General features: G+C 40.4%; 1 protein-coding gene across 1 annotated transcript in view; it reads right to left on the bottom strand.

Moving 5' to 3' along the window:
- Positions 1 to 21,391, bottom strand: part of SND1 (staphylococcal nuclease and tudor domain containing 1) — a 412,206-nt gene that overhangs the window by 373,475 nt on the left and 17,340 nt on the right. The window contains exons 2-4 of the mRNA XM_054564546.1: positions 15,549 to 15,698; positions 5,504 to 5,624; positions 1,735 to 1,813 (exon numbers count right to left, since the gene is read on the bottom strand). Coding sequence (XP_054420521.1) covers positions 1,735 to 1,813; positions 5,504 to 5,624; positions 15,549 to 15,698 — 350 coding nt within the window. The remainder of the gene's footprint in view (positions 1 to 1,734; positions 1,814 to 5,503; positions 5,625 to 15,548; positions 15,699 to 21,391) is intronic.

Genomic DNA, 21,391 nt, shown 5'->3' with positions numbered 1-21,391 from the left:
ACAGAGCTCAGCAGGTCACAGTGCAGGAAAAGTGACTAAGAACCACTCTTACTCCCTGTTGTCCATAGAACAGGGCTGGGGAATGTAGAGCAAATACTGTTATTGCAGATAATGTTACCCCAAAACTACTTACACATTCAATAAGGCCAGCTAAGCAAAAACAGTTTGAAAATGGAAGATTCCTCCTTCATCAGGTGGGAGACCAGACTACACACAACAGCAGCCAGAAAGTCAGCAAATAGACAAACAAACAAACAGAACCAGAAATGGCTCTGTTCTTCTCTCTCGCACACATTATCTGAGCAAAAGAAGTAAACTGCATGGCCTTTCCACAATCTCAGTGCCTGGTTCCATCAAGGCTGTATGCATACATGGAATCTCCCACCTTGATCTGTATGGATATCTATGCAGGGACCCCTGACCCATAATTTCTCAAACCAGAGGTCTTCGGTACCTTTTCCCCCTCCCACCCCCCAAAAAAAGACAATCACATTATCAGGGATCCAAAATTACAGCCAGAATTCAATGAAAAAAGAAAACAAATGCAGCTTAAGAGAGAGCAAACATAAAAACTGACAAAAGAAGGCTTTAAGTCAAGACAATTTTGAAGAAAAAAAGAATTGGTATGCCAGGGGAGATACCTTTGTTGAGATAGTAAAATACTACTATGGGCTTTTTAAAAATTCTCCATTCTGGGTGCAAACTGGATTCCTAAAAAACAGTGCAATAATAATCATGCCAGCAATTGTCCTTAAGATACAACTTCAGCATGCTTTCAAAACAACCTAAGACAAATATCTTAATGTAACAAATTCCCAGCAAATGACTCTATGAAGTCAGAAAAGACCACAGAAGTTTACAAGTGGGCCCCAAGACTACAAAGGCAGGAAGAACACAAAAAAATGCATTTTTACCTTTGCTCATTCCCATTATTAGTACAGGCCATACAAGTATTTATCCAAAGCCTGGACATGATTTAAACAGCATCTTTAGCCTCCAAATTATTGATGTAGCTTATCACTTTTCAGAGACTAAGTACTAATTAAAGCCAGCTGCAATCCATCCTACTGAGAGCCAACACTGGTAAACTTGAACATGACTACATGTGCTATAAAGCCTACATACATAACACTCATTTCTAGTAAGTTCAGACTGCCATTAGTTAAACAAATACATTTGCACCTACAAGTATCTATAGATCCATAGACCAAAGCAAAACTTCAAAGGCTTTGGAGAGAGAGAAATTTTCCCTGACTTTAAAACAGAACCATTGATTCTTTATCAGTTTAACTAGACTCTAAGCAGTAGATTTTGCTTTGAATTCTATTTATGCTCTTCACTTTATTTGTCCTTGATAAATACTCTGGAACTGAGTATCTATGGTGTAAAACAAGGCCTGTTGACTCATAGACCAAGGCCTGTTTGGTCTATGGATCTATTCAAATTATGAAGAATAGAGCTGCCTGTCTCAAAGCCTATTTTTCCAAGGGGTTACACACATCAACTGCCACTAGAAAATGGTGAGTGACCTGCTGGCTCAGAATAATTCACACCTGTGCAGGAATGTCCTAAAAGCTGGAGAGCACCAGAGGTTACCCACTTAATGTCAGGGGGCAGTAATGAAAATGCAGCAAAGCCAACACACAGCTGACTACCCAAACTCCCTTGAGCAACCCCAGCTCTCACAGTGGAGTAGAAGGAAGTCAGAAGATCAGAAGAGTAATGAAGACTTACTTATTAGCTCTGATGCCTTCTCTCCGGGTGGCCAAGCCCTCTGCAACCAGAGACTCTGCAATGTTTTCCCCACTGGTATCTGAGGAGGAAAAAAAAAAAAAGAGCAAATTAAACACAAGATTCAAAGCTGCCTCCAATGGCGCTAGAGAGCAAATGAAGCCCACTTTCATCCTTAGCTCTTCAAGGGGAATGAGGTTGCCAGCAAATGGGACAAGGAAGCGATGTAGTGTTGGGTTTTTCAGAAAACACTTTCTCCCAAAATGTCTAGTCTCTAAGACCCAAAGGTGTACAAATCTTTTTCTCAGGACTTAGCTTCTAATTTTCTTGTGTATCTCCTAGGCCAAACACAATCTCAAGAACTACCGGAGACTGACAAGAAAGCGAGACACATGCAGCAGCCTAGCAGTGTATACAGAGCACTCACCAAGGAGGAGAGGCCTGGAGCTAAATGAACATTTTGCCACTTAATGTCTTAGACAAGATCTTCAGCCTTAATTTACTCATCTCTAAAATGAGAAGAGCACCTCCCTAAGATGGGTCTTAGTAACATTTACTGTTACTGTTAAAATTAAACAGTAACGTTTGTAAATAGCCAAGCACATAGAAATTAAGAACATATTATACATACAATCAGACAGATCCGTTTAGGATTGTCCATCACATTTTACACCAGGAAATCCAATTCCTCTCAGGATGCCCTATTCTTTGCACCAGCGGAACACCTAGACAAGTTACGCAGTTTGACAGACTTTCTCCTGCTCTCACAGAGTCACAGGGACAGTGTCTAGATATCTAATCTCTCACACAGCAGCCTTCCGAGCAGGCAAGAAAAATACAGTTAAACATAAATCCCAACCTGATTAGGTTTTACCTGGGCACTTGAAACAGTAATTGCATTTCCATGCTATTGAAAAAGCTTTTAGGCTCTGTGTATTCTCTTAAATCTCTGCTTGTCAGCCAGAACGATAAAGGAAGACATCTATGAGGGAATCGCCACATAAAAATGTTTAACATGGCAGAAACAAGCTCCTAGATAAACTAAAACAAAGTCTAGCCAATCGGTAATGACGCACAGAATAAAATTCTGTAAGATTTCTATTTGGTACACTATACGTCGTCTGCAAGCAAGCACTGAGTGTGCACACCATCCCCAAACCCAACTTAAATGCCTTGCCATTAGCTTGCCCCAATTTCTGCACAAGTAAATTATAAGCCTCTCTTCTTACCAAAAGTTCGGATGAATGGTATTTATACCAAGGACGCTCAGGTTCTGAAGTCGAGCATGGATCACAAGAACCTTTCCACTGAAATTACTACTGAGGCCAGACATACACAGCTCCCTGACACTAGCGAACATTACACTGATTCTCTGAAAACAACAGGAATACAAAGAATAAGAAGTCGAAAGGAGGGATTCAAGAAGTAAGGGAAAAGTTGAGCAGTAAAGGGCCCAGAAGTCAGGGGGTGAAAAGAACAAAGCCCAGGTACAAACAAGATGAGTGGTCATAACAATAGCCGATCAACAGCATACCCAAAGATATTTTCTTAGCACAGAGCACTCTGATAATGGCTGTCAGCAGGCCCACTTCTAAAAATTTTGGTCTGATTGCTCCTTCAAAGGGAGAAAAATACATTTCTCTGAGTCGGCCTCCCAAAGGAAACAACGAAATATGGTAGACAAATACTGAAAACAGGGAATTTGTATGGCACTAAGAACTGATGGGTGACTACATTTTCTCCAAAATTGGAAAGACTAATCACCTTTTTTTTAAATAAGTTCTAGGTTAACCACAATTTCTCAAATTCTACCATTCTCCCCATCATAAAAAGAGTTGCTATGAATTAGGATAAATATATGAGTATTAATTAATTACCTAAGCCACTGTTTCATTAGAATGGCATTAACAATTGGTTAAAGTATCTGAATGAAAATATTAAACTTTAAGCCATTTAAGCCTTTAAAATTCAAAGATGTAGGTAATTTTAAATCATTCTTTCAGTACATATTTATTGACGAAGTCCTATGTACCGGAGTTTTAGTCTAAACATTAGTACATTAACTGCTCAATCATATCCAGTTTATAGTTTGGGTCAGTTTAAAAAAATAAACTTTTTAAAAACAACATTGAAAATTATTTTAAGTGTCAGATTCTCTTAACAATTTGACCATTTTAGTTGAAGACTAGGGTTATTTAAATGAACTCTTAGACACAGGCTGTGGAATTACTTTAGGTAATGAAATCCTTGAACAATGCATTTGGAAGACAGTATACATCTATTTGTATTACATTCTTTCTAACCAGTAACCATTCAACAATAACACTTACGTGTTTTATTTCCTACTATATTATTTGAATTACGTGTAAAAGACAAATCTATTTCTCTTTTTGAAAAGATTACATATAACTTCCCATCCAATCGAGAAACAGCCATTTGTCTGGGAGGATGAAAATGGTAGTGTTTCTCTACTGGGTAAACTGGGCAAGATGCCTCCAAAGTCATGCCCACGTCACTTATCTAAGACCTCTAATTTAAAATCAGAATCTTAAGATGATGAGCCCTGCCCAGGTTGTTCATATGGTTAGAACATCATCCTGATATGCCAAGGTTGCAGGTTCAATCCCCAGTCAGGGCACATACAACAATCAAGCAATGAATGCTCAAATAATTGGAACAACAAAACCGGTGGGGGGGGGGGGGCGTGTGTGCGTGCGTGTGTGTGTGTGTGTGTGTGTCCCCCTCTAAATCAATAAATATTTTTAAAATTATATTATAAAAGATGATGTTAGCCATGTCATTCTATCCTGCTTGCTTACTTCTAGTACCCAAGTCAAATAGACTATCTAAAGCAGCTCAGCTGGAAGGTTATTTTATCAAATAATCACAGGAAACTTAAAAATATCTGCTACTAAAATAATTCCAGATGAACACAACTGTTTTATCCTTTACAGAAAACATTCTACCAGGTCTTTCAATGTCCTATTTCTGTTCAAACTCTATTCCACAATGTTTCTCCCCCTCTACCTAATTCAAAAGACAAGAATACCTAATATTCCATGAGCCATCTGGCCCAGCTAAATAACCAATGTATTTGTGCACATACACAAATGTATTTATTGAGCACACACTCTGTGCCAGAGATAAGATGCTTTACATATATTATCTCTTTAAACTCTCAATAATTTACAAATGAAGGAACTAGGGCTTAGAAAAGTTAAGGGTTAAATTAAGTAAGGGTCTATGAGAGAAGAGTCAGAATTCTAACGCACACATACAAAACTCCAAAGCCTGTGTTCTTCCCGTTCAATTGCAAAGTATGTGGCTTGCAAGAAAAGCCCCACGAGCCCTAAACAAATCTTTCTTTTCTAAAGAGAGTCCCCATGAGCAGAAGAAAAACCACAAGACAGATAAAAGAAATAGAAGATGTAATCGGAAATCTATAGGAATTCAATTAGCACTATGACCTAGAAGCACAGAGCCATTAAGTTCCATGGGCTGAAGGCCTCAATGCAGGGAAGAATGCTATTCTGTACAACATACACCTAAACCAAGCCAGGAAAGCAGGCCCAGGAGTAAAACAAGAAACCAAAATATCAGGTAATTACTCTGCAGGTATGTGCCATGAACTCACACTGCCAACTACATCAACAGCCATCTGTCCTACGGCTACCTCCACCAGCACTTGCGCTGGCCTTCCACCAGGTGAAACTGACTGGAGGAACTTCAGACTCAGAGGAGAGAAATGAGTCCCTTCCTCCTTGATACTCACCTTTTCCAAGGTAGATCATGCCATACTCTCGTCCCTGGGGAGTCTTGTTTTCTATCGTGAAACAGACTTCCTTCCCAATCAGCTTCTTCCGAAGGAACTCTCGAGCAGGAAATGCCCAGGGCTGAGAGACAAAACAAATGTGTCACATGAGAACTGCCTAGTTTCCCACAATCAGCATTCAAGTTTATTTCTTCAATATCCTAGCCCTGCGCTAGGCCCTGAAGAGAATATAAAAATGAAATGCACACAACACAAATCACACACTTAGGGAGCTCATAAAAGGAGGGTCTAGCGATTGGGTCTAGCACGGGCCCTAAAAGCAGGCCTCACAGTTTTCCGGAAGCCGGCAGTAGTACCCTTTCCCCCATCACTGTCTATTCAAGAGCTATAGCTTACTTGGTGAATAACAATTGCCAATAATTTTATAGCACTTATACCACGTGCCAGCCACCACTCTAAATGCTTTATATTTATCAACCTACTCCTGGGTAAGAAGTCCAGGCTCCAGAAACTCATGTAGCTAAAGGGAAGTCCCAAACAACTATGACCTCCATTTGTCTCTTTCCAGTTTACGAGACACTTTCACTACTGAACTAGCCTGAAACCAGTTCACTGCACTGTTGAATTAGGGATAAGGTTCTAGAACTACTAGAGTGAGTCCTCAAGTTAAGAGCATTGCATACATCATTCCCTTCAACTTTTTTAAGAACAGGCGACAGAGCTGAGAATGGCGAAAACTTTTCTCCTCAAAATATCTCCTCCTCCTCTTCTGCACTAGTCTGAAGCTATACCAGTGGGGCTGCATAAAGCTCCCAGGATCTCTGGGAAGACATCGGTAACAGGTCCTGGTTAACTTGACAATGACACAGGGAGTTACCCATTAAAGGCACTGACACAAGGAATGAGCCACACATCAACACAATGGGAAGCAGAGTCTCCATGATCTCTAGGTACTGTGCAAAGGAGTGGTTTTGCCTCACCCCCAACCCATCCCTTCTAGGATGATAAGGACAAAATGAGATGTCTCCTCTGAAGAAACCCTGTCAGTCAGCAGTCACAGGCACTTGAATTTACAGTCTGGATCTAGCTCAGTGCCACAAGATCCCTGGAACAGAAATGAGGAAGGAAGGAAGAAGAGTTCAATGAGCATATTGATCAGCAGGAGCTCATGCATAAAAAGTGCAAAGTATAAAAAAGAAGAGTGGTATATGACACGTGTACAATGTCTACTACAACCTCATGGAGCCACAGCACTCGGGCCACACACAGTAAAAGGAAGAACAATACATGTGTGGCCAGTAAAGGAACCCTCTGCTGACCTTTTCAGCCCATAAGGATTAGTCCAAGAGGTTATCCAATGAGATTTTCTAGAAGAAAACATCCCAGATACCAGATATGACTTCCCAGAAACCAGAAGCAACCAGTTGGGCTAGTATTCAAAAAAACCAATCCTGTTATATAAACCAGCTGCAGATGGTTCTAGGAAGAATTGATCCTGCATAATTAATTAAGTGCTATTGAAGACACAAAAGCTTTCACTCAATTCATCTAATGCTCTCTCCTCAAAGCACCAACAAGCTAAAGAGCCAATCACCCAATGGCAATATAGAGCTCACCATATTTTACATCCCATTTGTACTTCTTGCCCCACCTCTAAAAATGAAAATTGATACCTGTAACCATTGAGTCTGATGACTGATAAATGAGCCCAATTATCAACTAATCACAGAAACACTACTGAATCAGTAACAGAGGTTCCTGCCATTTTTATTGCCTTAGTGATCCACTTACTCTAAAAATATCTTCAACATTCGAGGTCTGTCCAGAAAAAGTCTAGCCATTATTAATATTACAGGACAGTTTGAGCAACACTGATGTAACCTGGCAGCCAAGGAGAGTGGACAGGAATGCACATATGTGAACCATGAGGACTTCACTGTACTAGTCAGTAGGGGTGGTAGATGCCCACTGAGAGAGCATGTGTACTGTGTGGCTGTGGTATTCAAAATGACTAAGCAAGTAGAGCAACGAATCCGCATCAAATTTTGCATTAAGTTTAAACACTCCTCCACTGACACTATTTGGATGATTCAGGAAGCTTTCAGGGACAACGCAGTAAGTGCAGCACAAATAAAAGTGTGGCACAAACACCTCAAAGGTTGAGAATATATTGAAAGTGATGCACGTTCTAGAAGGCCTGCAACAAGCTGAACACCTGAGAATGCTGAATGTGAGCTGGCTACAATCAACGAAGACTGGCAGCTGACAGTGCAAGAACTAGAAGTTGATCTGGGGATTCCAAAAACCACTGTGTCCGAGATTTTGATACAGGATCTTGGCATGAAACGTGTCATGACAAAATCTGTTCCACAGCTTCTGCTACCAAAGTAGAAGGAACATCGTGCTGCAGTTAGTCACTAATGACTTGATTCAAATTGCTACCAGTGAACCAGATTTCCTCAAGAAGGTCATAACTGTAGATGAATGGTAGGTCTACAGCTCAGATCCTGAAACAAAGGCCCAGTCATCCCAATGGAGGTCGCCTGGTTCTCCATGCCCTTAAAAGTCACAGCCCTTAGAAGGCACAGCGAAGTCACAGCAAGATCAAGGCCACATTAACTGTGTTTTTTGATGGAGAAGGTGTTATCCATCATGAGCACTCCCCTCCAGCCAAACAATGAATAAAGAGCACTACTTCAATCTTCGTTGGTTGAGAGATGCCAATACAATGAAAATGGCTGCAGCTATGGGCAACTGGTAAATGGCAGCGTCATCACAACGTTCAAGCATTGTGCAGTTTTTTGGCAGTCATCAACTCACCCAGGTGACTGAGCCCTGCCATGGACCCGACTATGTGCCCTACAACTTACGACTTTTCAAAAACTAAAATCACCTTTGAAAGGGAAGAGATTTCAGACAGTTGTGAGATGCAGGAAAATACAATGGGGCAGCTGATGGCAATTCCAACTAAAGATTTTGCAGAGTGATTTGAACAGTGGAAGAGTCACTAGAAGAACTGTAAGGACCCAACATGCCTACTTTGAAGGAGACTGAGATGTCATAGTTGTATGTACAATGTTTCTTGCATCCTCTCCAATAAGTGTCTCCGTTTTTCATAGTATGCGGCTGGATACTTTCTGGACAGACCTTGTAGATTTAATACTTAGGACTTAGTTCTGAGTGCCATATATCATGAACACACTGCATTCCTAAACACTTGAAAAGCTCTGATAAGACAAGTACTCCTAGCCCTGATCAGTGTGGCTTAGTTGGCTGGGCATCATCCTGCAAAGCCAAAGGTCACTGGTTTGATTCCAGGTCAGGGCACATGCCTGGGTTGCAGGTTTGGTTCCCCATGGAGTGTGTATGAGAGGCAACTGATTGATGTTTCTCTCTCACATCCATGTTTCTCTCCCCCTCTTGCTCCCTCCTTTCCCCCTCTGTAAAAATAAAATCTTTAAAAAAAAAAGTTCACTCCTACAAAATGGAGTTTAAAATAAAAGGACTCCTAAAGGGGGCTAGGCTTTTGGTAAAAATTTATTTATAAACAGTCAATTCATCAGAAAATATCTAGCCTCTGTGGGGAAACCTCCAACATCTACCAACTGGGCAGAATTACTAAAAGCTTGTAAAGCTTGCTGAAGGAGCACCCTCCTCTAAGGACCTTGCACTTACAGCTGGTCAGGCACTGAGCTATAAAATAAAGTCATGTGACGTCTCAAAAAGGACATATACCTAATCCTGTAAGAAAAAAATAATCTAGTTTTTATAATCTTCCTTTTTTTAAACCAGCCTTCTCAAGTTGGGCAAATTCATTAACTGGACGTTATATTATATGAAGAGAGGCAACTGGGAGAATCAGAAAAGCAAATGACCACCTCACTCCTCACAAGCACAACAAAGCACTCCAGGAAGAATCTTAGTAAAAGTGTCCACACAAATGACAGCCAGCAGAAGGCTGCCTGATGGAGACAGCTCTCCCAACCTAGTGTCCCAAAGCAACTCTAAGAGACAAGTGTAGGGAAGTTAGTGCAAAACATTTATCAAATAAGGTCCAGCAGGGCCTAATAGGAAGAATAATTGTGATTTGTTCAAATGATGTCCCATAGCTCCATCTAAGAAGCAAATGGACATTAAGCCCAACAGTAGATGATTTAGCAGCTTGCTCTCCACCCCTAGACCCAAGCCAGGTTCTAACGACTACCATGATGAAATGGAATTATTAATTCCAACCTTTTCTTTGGACCAGACAGACTCCTGAACTACTGAAACCAGATTAAATCCCACAACAATATAAAAACCTTAAAACTAGCTACTTTGGAACCTGGCCCAATGCGTAATACTTCTTTTCCCTCCTTCTCTTCTAATGATGCACCACCTGTATATAAAACTAATCCCTCTCTGCCCCAACCACCCCACCAACTCAATTCTCAAAAGCTCTACTGACATAGGACTATGACATTCATTTCTGTATTTCTCATTAAACCAACAGAGCGTCGCACATAAGAGGAGCTCAATAAGTCTGTGGGAAATAAATATGTAATTCCCACAGTGTCCATCAATGCAGCATCTAGGCTGCTTAGAGTAGCGAGGTAACACTGGGGATTAAGCTGCAACAGGGCAGTGACAGCTGGGAACATGATGTGGAGCTGCTTTTATTTACACGGGACTTAAGAGAAAGCTAAATTTCTTGAAAAAGATATCATAAGGGAAAGGAGAGAATTATCAAATGAATGATATTTGGGATAGTGAATGAAACAAAGAGAAGCAAATGAGCAATAATGTCCTTGACTCTTATTTGAATGTGAAAATATTAGACAGCATGTACTAAAACAATGGAAAGTCAAAGACAAAGGGCAGAGGCACACTGCACAATCTACTGATTCCTCAAAAAGAGTCAGGTTCTTTTCCTTATTGTTCACATAAATGTATATTTACTGTATACCTGCTTCACATCAGGCATTGACCAGGCATGTGATGAGAGGTAACGCCCCTCCACTCAAAGAGCCTACATAGAACAAGACAGATAAACATGGAACGAAAAGCTATGACAGTATAAAAATGGAATGATGAAAGGAGATGGTAAGAGTGACTTCTCAGGAGGCTGAATCTTCAGAGATAGTAGGTATTTACCAGGACACAGATGGAGAAGGAGTTCCTGATGGACAGAGCAGCATGAGGCAAGGCACAAGCAGGGAAGACTTAAGTGGCTCTTAATATTTTCAGCATGGCTGGAACTTAGCATCCGCAGGTGGGGTCAGCAAGAGACTAAAAATCAAACCACAAATAGCCTTGAATCCCAGGCTAAGGCATTTAGATTTGCACAGAGGTAATGGGATATCACTGAGCAAGAAAATAAAACAAAAGTATGTTTCAAAAAAATCTGGGAGCACATAGAGAAAAGAGGAGAAGGAAAATAAAGGCAAAGGGACTATTATTTCAACATTCCAGGACTTTCAGTCAAGATAGCTATATAGGTAAATGCCATTTCTCCTCCTCCCACAACCACATCAAAATTACAACTTATCTGTGGAACAACCATCATTCAGAACTGCCTGAAACCTGGCTGACTGGAAGTGCTTCAACAAGAGAATTAAAGAAGAATGGAGAGTGGTAGGAAGGGAGGAGATGCAAAACAGGCCGGCTCCACTCCTACATGTGGTGGATAGAAAATGAGAGGGATGTCTCGGCTGCAGAGGTAACCCCTGAGGAACAAGTGGTCCAGCCCCACACACAGGCCCCCAGCCAGAAAGAGAAGTCCCCATAACTTCTGGCTATAAAAACCAGCGGGGATTGAGGCTGAGTGAGGCAGAGAGCTTCTCTCCCAGGAAGTTCTTCGAAAAGGCCCATGCTGTCTTACTTGGATCCGCTTCCTCTGAGCTCCAATACCAGTGCTGGCAGCTGATCAGCCTGGGGGTAATCCCTCCCACTGACAGGCCAACAGCAATCAAGACTCAACTACAACAAGATGGCGTACACAGCCCACAAAGGAGGCATACCTTGAGTGGCCCAGCTTGGATGATTGGGAGGATTGTGCCACTGGACCCTACAGAACACCTACTATTACATATTAGGCCACTCTACCAAGCCTGTGAGACAAGCAGCTCTACCTAATACACAGAAACAAACACAGGGGGGCTGCCAAAATGAGACAAAGAAACACGTCCTAAACAAAAGAACACAACAAAACTCCGGTAAAATAAACTAAACAAAATGGAGACAAGCAATCTACTAAATGCAGAGTTCAAAACACTGGTTATACATATGCTCAATGAACTTAGTGAGAACCTCAACAGCATAAAAAAGATCCCGTCAGAAATTAAGGATACAATAATTAAAATGAAGGATAATTTACAGGAATCAACAGGAAAGTAAATGAAGCTGAGAATTAAATCAGCAATTCTGAATATGAGAAAGCAAAAAACATCCAATCAGAGCAGGGAAAAAAAAAAATCCAAAAAACTGAGGATAGTATAAGGAACCTCTGGGACAACTTCCAACTGTACCAACACTCAACATCACAAGGGTCCTAGAAGCGGAAGAGAGAAAGCAAGAAAATGACAAAACCTATTTGAAAAAATAATGGCAGGAAACTTTCCTAATCTGGTGAAGGAAATAGGCATACAAGTCCAGGAAGTAGAGAGTCCCAAACAAGATGAACCCAAAGAGGCCTACACCACAATTAAAATGCAAAAGGTTAGCCCTGGCTGGTGTGGCTCAGTGGACTGAGTGCCAACCTGCAGACCAAAAGGTCATTGGTTTGATTCCCGCTCAGGGCACATGCCTGGAGTGCACACCAGGCCCCCACGTGGCGGCATGCAAGAGGCAACTCTCACACATCTGATGTTTCTCTTTCTCCCTCCCTTCCTAGCTTTCTAAAAATAAATAAATAAATAAATAAATAAATAAATAAATAAATAAAATGCAAAAGGTTAAAAACAAAGGGAGAATCTTAAAAGTAGCAAAGAGAAAAGCAGTTACTTGCCCACAAGAGAGTTCCCATGAGACTGTCAGCTGATTTCTCAACAGAAACTTTGCAGGCCAGAAGGGATTGGCAAGAAATATTCAAAGTGATGAAAACCAAGGACCTACAACGAAGATAACCCAGCAAAGCTACCATTTAGAATGAAAGGACAGATAAAGAGCTTCCCAGAGAAGAAAAAGCTAAAAGACTTCATCAGCACCAAACCAGTATTACATAAACTGTTAAAAAGTTTTCTTCAAGAAGAAAAAAAGATAAAAATATGAACATTATAATAGCAATACATACATATCTACCAATAATTGAACCTAAAAAACAAAATAAACAAGCAAAAGAGAAACAAATGGAGGGAGGGTTGGGAAAATGGGTGAGAAGAGTCAAGGGATTAAAAATTACAAATTGATTGTTACAGAATACTCATGGGGATATAAAGTACAGCATAGGTGATACATTCAATAATATTCTAATAACTATGTATGATGTCAGATGGCTGCGAGATTTACTGGGATGATCATTTAATAAGTTATGTAATTAATGCCTAATCATGGGGGTATACACCTGAAACTAATATAAGAATGAATGTGAACTATAATTGAAAAATAAAAAACAATTTAAAAATGAAAAAAAAATATTCCAAGCACATGATCAGAGCTGAACAAAGAACAATAGGAATAGTAATGAAGTTTCAGGGTTAGAGAAGAGGTTTAAGGAGGAAGAATGTTTAGGTCTTGATAAAGGCCTGGATGTTGCAGGTGGAGGTGAATGAAACACGAGCAAGGGAAATCAGATTTCTGATGTGAGTTACTAGTTGGCGTCACTACTTACTTGAGCCACAGAAGCTTCAAGGGCATGGTGGGGAAAAAACCAGATCCCAATAGGATGAGGGGAGGCTGGATTATTAGGATGAAGAAATAGTGACTATAGCTGAGAAAGGGTAAAATCTACAGCTGTCAAATACTTATCAGAGACCTTTGAAGAGTCACTAGGAGTAGCTAAGTGACAATGAATTGCTCTGAAAGAAACAAAAAGCACTAAACTACATAAATATGTAAAACTAAAATGAGAGCTGGGATCAGATTATGTGGTATCCTTTCACCTAGGTTGGTTCTCGTAAGATTTTATTGTACTGTTACATAGGATACAGTTAAGATTTTTAGAAGAAGCTCCAACTGACCACATGTTTCTCTGCCCTAGATTTTCATCCACAAAACAGGAAATTAAAACCATTTTTTCCTAGAGGCTACACAGCTTCTTCCTTCGGAGGAAATGAACTTAATCAGCTCTAGCCAGCCAAGGCCAACACTCTTCTCTCAGAGGCAGTCAAGCTGTTATATAATATACAAGTGAAAGGAAAGAAGTACTCAAAATGTTGGTCAAGAAAAGCACTTTGCACCCAAAATTTGAAAGGTACTGAGATATTTAATCTTCAGGGCTTGATCTTACAGTACTAGGAGTATTTGTAACAGCAGAAAATAACAAATAAAACTAGTAATAACCACTACTAACAACTAAGTACTTTGTAGGCATGTGCTAAGCATTTCACTGTTATTAGTCCCAAGAACTTGTGCTGAGAAAGGACCAGTGAAAGAGACCTGATTTTGATCTATTTAGTCATTATCCCAGAATCTGACTGCTGTTGAAAGTAGAATTTGGGGTGATTTTCTCTATTTTTTTCTAGCATTGCTTCGCTGCCTTATTAATTCCAAAAAAATACCCTTTATTATAGATGGAAAAAATTTTCCCTAAAGAAAAGATCCCCATGAGCTGCTTTTTACTCTTCACTTGTATGTCCAGGAATAGTAGGGGAATGCTGACATAGCAACTTGCCAAACATCATTAGGTTGGGGCAAATGACGAATAATTAGAATCCAGAAATTTCATTTTTGATAGCCAAAGCACAATTAAAGGAAAGACAAGAGTTCATGTTTCAAAGGATAGGAACCAAGATCACTAAATAATGCCAAATTAGGACTCATAGTAGCTGCCTGGAGAGGCAAGACCAGAAGGAATCCAAAGGCAGACCCCAAGGGAAGCTAGGTAGCCAAGCATTAGCAGTGGGGGGATAAGGGATGAGGAGGAGATGGTGGAGCGAATGCTCAGAAACTTCTCGGCTCACCCTAATACAATGGTTCTTGACTATCACTGAGCCACAAGTTGCCTTAAGAAATTGATAAAAGCTCTCTTCTTAAAAACGCATGTCTACACAAAATTTTGCAAGCATCATGGAGTTCTAACGCCTTTAGAGGTATATAGATCCCAGGTTAAGAATCTGTAATAAAGCACACGCCTAGCATTTATAGTATGCCACCATTTAGAAAAATGAGAGTGCTTCCAAAAGTGATAAATGTCTCTGGAGGGAGACACAAAACTAGTACTATCAGTAGTCCTTAGGGAGGAGAATTCGATTTTTCACTGAATACCCTTCTGACTTTTGAATGTGAATGAAGAATTCAAACATAATATTAGAGCTCTGCCAAAAGCAATGCCAACCTCAAACAGCCGAGACTACCTAGGAAATGTTCTAACCTATTCTAAGACGTGGAGGAGTAAAACACCGACAAACCTGAAAAGGCTCTAAGGCCTAAAGGAAAGGGTATGAGAAAAAGCCCCGAGATGGGGAAGGAGGACAATGGTGCAAAGAAGGGGAAGGGACTAGACAAAGAACAGGTATGAATGACCCATCCCATGGACATGGACAACAGTGTGGGAACTGACTGTGGGAGAGGGGGGTGGAGGTGGGATGGGTGGAGGGGGATAAAGAAGGAAAAAGTGAGACAACTGTAATAGAATAAACATGATTTAAAAATTTAAAAATATAAATTTAAAAAAAAAGATACAAAAAAGAAAAAGAAAAAGAAAAAGCCCTGAGACTGGGATCACTGCCAAGGGCAGTGAATGTATATAAACCATGCAAGACATTGTGGGTATATCTAGTGTCATCAGTGCTGTGATATAAAAACACTCAAAATACACAGAAAAGGAAGAGTAGCTCAACCTTGCATCAGTCAAGATCAGGCTATCACCTGGGTCCACAGCCTCAGGGAGGCCTCAGGAAGAACCTACCTCATCAGGCGTATCTTTTGCATCTGGCTGTGTTGCAGCTGCCCGGCGAGCAAGGTTTCCAGCTCGTATGTTGCTAAGGTTGATCTGTCTCTCTGGAGGAGGCCCACCACGAGGCTGCCCTCGTACAATGATGGCACATCCTGACAGGACCTGAGTATGGGGGGAGAAAGAAAAGAAAATTAGCAGTCTAAAAGTAACAGCATATTAATATAGATTATTCGGCCCTGGCTAGTCCAGTTCAGTGTGTTGAGCACAGGCCTGTGAGCCTAAAGGTCGCTGATTTGTTTCCCAGTCAGGGCACATGCCTGGGTTGCGGGCCAGGTCCCCGGTTGGGGGCGTGAGAGGCAACGAATCTCTTGCACATCGTTGTTTCTCTCCCTTTCTCCCTCCCCCCTCCCTCTCTAAAAAAATAAATAAAATCATTATATATGGTACAATACTGTCCCCAATATGTAGAACAGTACTTGGCACCTTGGAGGCACTCAAATATTTGTTAAGTAAGCAGATGAATGAGATTTTTAATTTTATAACAGAAACACCCACATAAAAACAGTGAAATATGAAATTATTTGACCCAGAAACAGAAGAAGGAATTAACACAAATGACAGAAGACTCGTAAAATAGACTGGCTGGGGTTAAGAGGCACATGAGACAGGCAGGTTAATGACCTTTGTAATTTCATCCCCCCCGTGCACCCGTCACCTGTGTTCTTTTCAATTATTAAGTTAATGTCTCTATCCACACATTCCACTCCAGGGCAGAAGCAAGGAACAAAGGCCTCAGAAGAGGGGAAACTGGAGGAAGGAGCCCCTACACACCATCCAAAGAAGATGAGTAAAAGCAGTGTAGCCAGAGCCCGGTGCTCATGCTTCCATTGTACGCAGGGCTCCCAGTCTAGGCTAAGAGAAAAATACAGAAGTAATCTAGGAAACCCATGTTCTAGACGACTGAAACAGCAGAATCCAAGCACCTAGGCTCCTGAGCACTGCAGCTCCTTTCACCTCTCTAATCAAAGACACCAGGCATAGAAGCCTCTGGCAAGGGAACTGTGAAGAGAGCTCTGAAGCTCACTAGTATTTAACATTTAAATATCTGCAGGAGAGAAAAAAGGAGGATTTCAAATGGGAGAAGAGAAGAAAAGATGTAAAGAAAAAAGGACAGATACTACCCCCAGCTACTCAAATTGCCTTTGCTTAGTGAGGCATATTTTAATAAACAGGTGGGCTCAGGCACTCGCTTCACTAGATCTGAAAGACCCTCATTTTCAAGCTTCAAAACAAGAAAAGCTGCTGAAAAGGTCGCAGATAGAAGATTGGAGAGTTCTGCCAATGTAGACCTCGGTGGCAGACAAGACCATGGGGTTCTCTACAAAGGAACAGTCCCTGGAAAGGAAGCCAAATCAAAGGAAGAAAGGAAGGAGTACAAAGGGAAGCCTCTCCTATACACATCTGCTTAGCTGACAATCCTCTTTCACCCTCCACCTTAACATGTAAGTTGTGAAATATTAATATAAATATTAATATTAAAACATAACTGTACATATGAAAGAATAAGATAAGTAACTGAGTAACCATCACCCAAGTTAAGAACTAGAACATTGCCAGAACCTTGGATTCCCCCGTTTCCCTCTCTATTTGTAGCCCCTTCCTTTTCCCAACCCCCCACTACCCTACCATTATGATAATCGCTCCCTTACTTTTAGGTAGTTTTACACCATCTAAGTACAGAGCTCTAAGCAATATAGTTTCAGTTTACCTATTTCTGAACCCTATATAAATTGAGTCTACTGCATGTACCATAAGTAACTTGCTTCTTTTGCTCATTGTTTCTGTTTTTTTGATAACACTCATTCATGGTGTTGTGAAACACTCATTCACTTTTACAGTTCTATAGTATTTATTCCACTGCATGACTATACCACAAGTCATCTATCTATTCTACTACCTTGTTATAGAAATTCCGTCCAACAAATACACATATTCCAACTTTTAAAAAAACAGTGCTCCAGCCCTGGCTGGTGTGGCTCAGTGGATTGAGCACTGCCTGCAAACTGAAATGTCACCAGTTCAATTCCCAGTCAGGGCACATGCCTGGGTTGTAGGCCAGGTCCCCAGTTGGGGGTGTGTGAGAGGTAGCCAATGGAGGTCTCTCTTGCACATCAATGTTTCTCTCCCTCTCTTTCTCCCTCCCTTCCCTTCTCGCTAAAAATAAATAAAATTGTTTTTTAAATAAATAAATAGTACTCTAATCAGTATCTAAATATCCCCACTGCCCTCAGGACAAAGACCTTGGTCTTAATGGCTCCTCCCTGGCTACACCATGACACACACATAAAAAACTGTCCCCCTCATCACTAACAAGTAATGCTCTTCATTTTCATCCTTTCTGATTAAGTGTGACCAGCAACTAAAGTCCACAGCTTCCAACCAAACAGCCTTGCTACAGCCTCTCCTGAGAAGCCATGCCCTGCTATCATCCCAGGGAACTGACATTCTAAAAAGACAAGCTCTCAAACAAAGCGAAGCCAGGGAAGAACAGGTACACTAAGGTAGAGGATGTTTCATGCTCCTGAAATGAAAGTCCAAAGGAAAGAAAAGGAAAAGAGCCTGGATCTGATTCATTCATAGTTAATTCTTCACAAGTGGAAGGAACAAGAATAGCACATTTTAGAATACCTGTGCTTGAAATCATTCATGCAAAAATTCTGAACAAGGCCAAGGAAAGCCCAGCTACATACAGCAGCAAAGTCAGAGCATCTGCTTCCAATGCCTGCTCCTCAGTTTCAGTCAAGTTTCCACAAAAAATAATAAAGCGCTCCCAGGAAAGCCAATGCCTCTTGGTAAGCCCAGCTGGAACAGCTAGGACCCATTTACAAGAAAACTTACCATGGCTAATCAAGGTAAACTCTGGTAAGTGAGCACTGGCCCAAGCTAGCAAAGAATCTTTATTTCTTAAGTCCAACGAAGGCCACTGAGAAGCTCCAGAGCAGAATGACTCACGAGAACCACCTCCCTTCTCCCCTAAATATCAGAAAGGTTATTACCTCCAATGCCTCCACCTAGTACACTAGGTCCCTGGGGAACAATGAGTCTGTAACTATTCTCCTCACCCCATTAAGGCCTTTGGCAAGGAACTTGTGCATAGAAATTTTGCAATGCTTCCTTTGTACACCCCGCTCACCGTCTCCCGGAATGCTATTCTAAAACCTATCAGAACTTCTTTACGTTATTGCACCAAATAATGCCATTTAGACAACAATCAACGCTTGAATCAATACTGGAGAGAGATGACTTTTATTTTATAGGCTGCTCTATACCTTTTATACTATTGTACATTAAAATCAAGCAGCAGTCACCAATTCTAACTTTCTAGCAACAAGAATAGATACTCATGTAGAAGACACTGCTATTCCTTATTCCTGCAGGAGGAAAGAACTGACATATGTACATCTTTACTCTGAAACTCTCTCCCCCTCATTTGGCCATAGCCTTGGCAGAGAAGCAGGAAGAAACTCTTGTCTACAGACCATTATGGAAGGAAGAGAGACCTGTCTATAAGGAAAGAACTAGTTTCCTTCCTAGTATTTACAGGAACTAAAGTAGCAGAGAGTACATACAGTTTGTTCTGAACTATCTCCATTTCATCTTCAAGCACTATTAAATTCCCTCCACCTGCCTCACTTGCCCAATGACCTTCTCTTATCTAAGGTTCTCTGCCAAATAAAACCAAGGAAAAACAGTCCTTAGGGGGAAAAAAATACTTAAAATGTCTTGAAGTAAAATATGAAAAAGAACCAGAGTCTACACATCAAACTTAATTTGTCTTCTATGGCATCAAAACAAGTCATTTTTCCTCTGTGAAAAACCTGACATTATAGTTTTATACATTGATTCATTTATCATTAATTAAATGGAAATTTAATAAGTTCCTACTATGTGCCAGGCATTGTTCTTGACAAGTGGTATACTTCTGTGTAATAACACTCACAAAAATGTGTTCTTGGAGAGCTGACATTCTACGGGGGGGGGGGAGACAAACAATAAGCGTAAGGAAAACATATCATTTGTTTATCAGAATTTTAATTTCAGAAGAATATTAAGATTGAGAGAAAACTGTCACGGGTAACTGTTCTGCCAAAATTGTACTGATTCATGTTGCAATTCATGCGGTAATTATCCTTAGTGGCTAATTTATAGGGCATAGAAAGCAAGTCATATGGTAACTGCTTTATCCAATTACATTAATAAAATGGCATTCTAGAAAAATGATTTTAGCCCTACCTGATACAGCAGGGGGTTTGTGAAAATAGCTGTCACAATGAGTCAGTTTGATTGAGGTTATGGATTAGACATTTCTCAGTTCTGCCAATAAAGGTCGCAGAGGAACACAGCAGGATTCGGAGGACCTGGCTTCAGGGCACAAGTCGGATGGTGACAAAGGCTGAAATAAACCAGCTGAGAAGGAAAATAGCGACTCAAACTGTTCAAACCCACTTATGGGCTTACTAGGAGATTTACCTCCAGTGCAACACTTCGTGGGTAGCCACTAAAATGTTGCCCAGCAACAGGAACACCAGACAGATCTTCACTAGATCCTGATGAACAAAGTGGTACATTTAACTCTTAAACCTCCAGACCACAGACACCGGAAGACAGAATAATTCTTAAACAAAAACCTAGCCACACTATACTTCAGGCAAACAAAGTGATGGTGCAGAAATCCATAAGCCTGTCAATAAAGCCAGTATTTTTTTCACAGCCCAAGGGCAAAAATCATCTTGGCCTCCAAGTGGAATCTTAATAGCTGAGAGGATCTTAATAAAACCTCTGCAAGGACTGGCAGAGCTAATACCAGGTAGACCTTAGCAACATTTGCCAATAGGAAGACCCAATATAAAGAATGAGGACAGCCATCTAATGAACACTAAAATGTTACCAAAAAAAGAACCCAAAATAAACTCATACATTTATAGTCAGTTGAATTTCAACAAGGGTACCAAGATAATGTAATGAGGAAAGAATAATCCTTTCAATAGAAATTGCAAATTGGATATCCATGTACAAAAGAATGAGATTAATAACTTTTGTAGATGGTATGAGGTACAGGTTAACTCAAAAAACATCAGATGTAAGAGTTAAACTATTCGTAGAAGAAAAAGGAGGTATAACTCTTCACCTTGGATGAGGCAATGATTTCTTAGACATGACACCACCTGAGAAAGTACAAGCAACCAAAAAACTATATATATATATATATATGTGTGTGTGTGTGTGTGTGTGTGTTGAACTTCATCAAAATTAAAAACATTGTGTTTCAATGGACACTTAGGAAAATGAAAAGCATGTTTGGATAAAAGTCTAGTACCTAGAAGAGAGAACTATTATAACCCAACAATAAAGTAACCCAATTAAAAACAAAGAATTTGGAAAGACATTTAACCAAGGAACATATATACAAATGGCCAATAACCACATAAAAAATGCTCGATATCATTTGTCATAAAGGAAATGCAAATCTAAACCACTGTGTCAACACTTCACAGCCCCTATGAGAGCTATTGTCAGTAAGACAGACAGTAAGTATTGGCAAAGATGTGGAGAAATGGAACACTGAAAAAACTGTTGTAATGCAATCAGTTTGGAAAACAATCTGACAACCCCTCAAAAGTTAGACAAAAGAGTTATTACCATATCACCCAGCAATCCCATTCCTGGGTATACACCTAAGAAAAACAAAACATTCTGTGCACAAAAAACCTGTATGAAAATGTTTACTGAAACTATTCATAATAGCCAGAAACAGTGGAAACAATCCAAATGTCCATCAAGTGAGATAAATAAAA

Source organism: Pteronotus mesoamericanus, unplaced genomic scaffold (genome assembly GCF_021234165.1).
Source record: "Pteronotus mesoamericanus isolate MK-2021 breed Mesoamerican mustached bat unplaced genomic scaffold, CSHL_Meso_final scaffold_85, whole genome shotgun sequence".
Taxonomy (NCBI): domain Eukaryota; kingdom Metazoa; phylum Chordata; class Mammalia; order Chiroptera; family Mormoopidae; genus Pteronotus; species Pteronotus mesoamericanus.
Note: the sequence above shows the minus strand (reverse complement) of the source record. Positions and strands in the feature narration are given on the sequence as shown.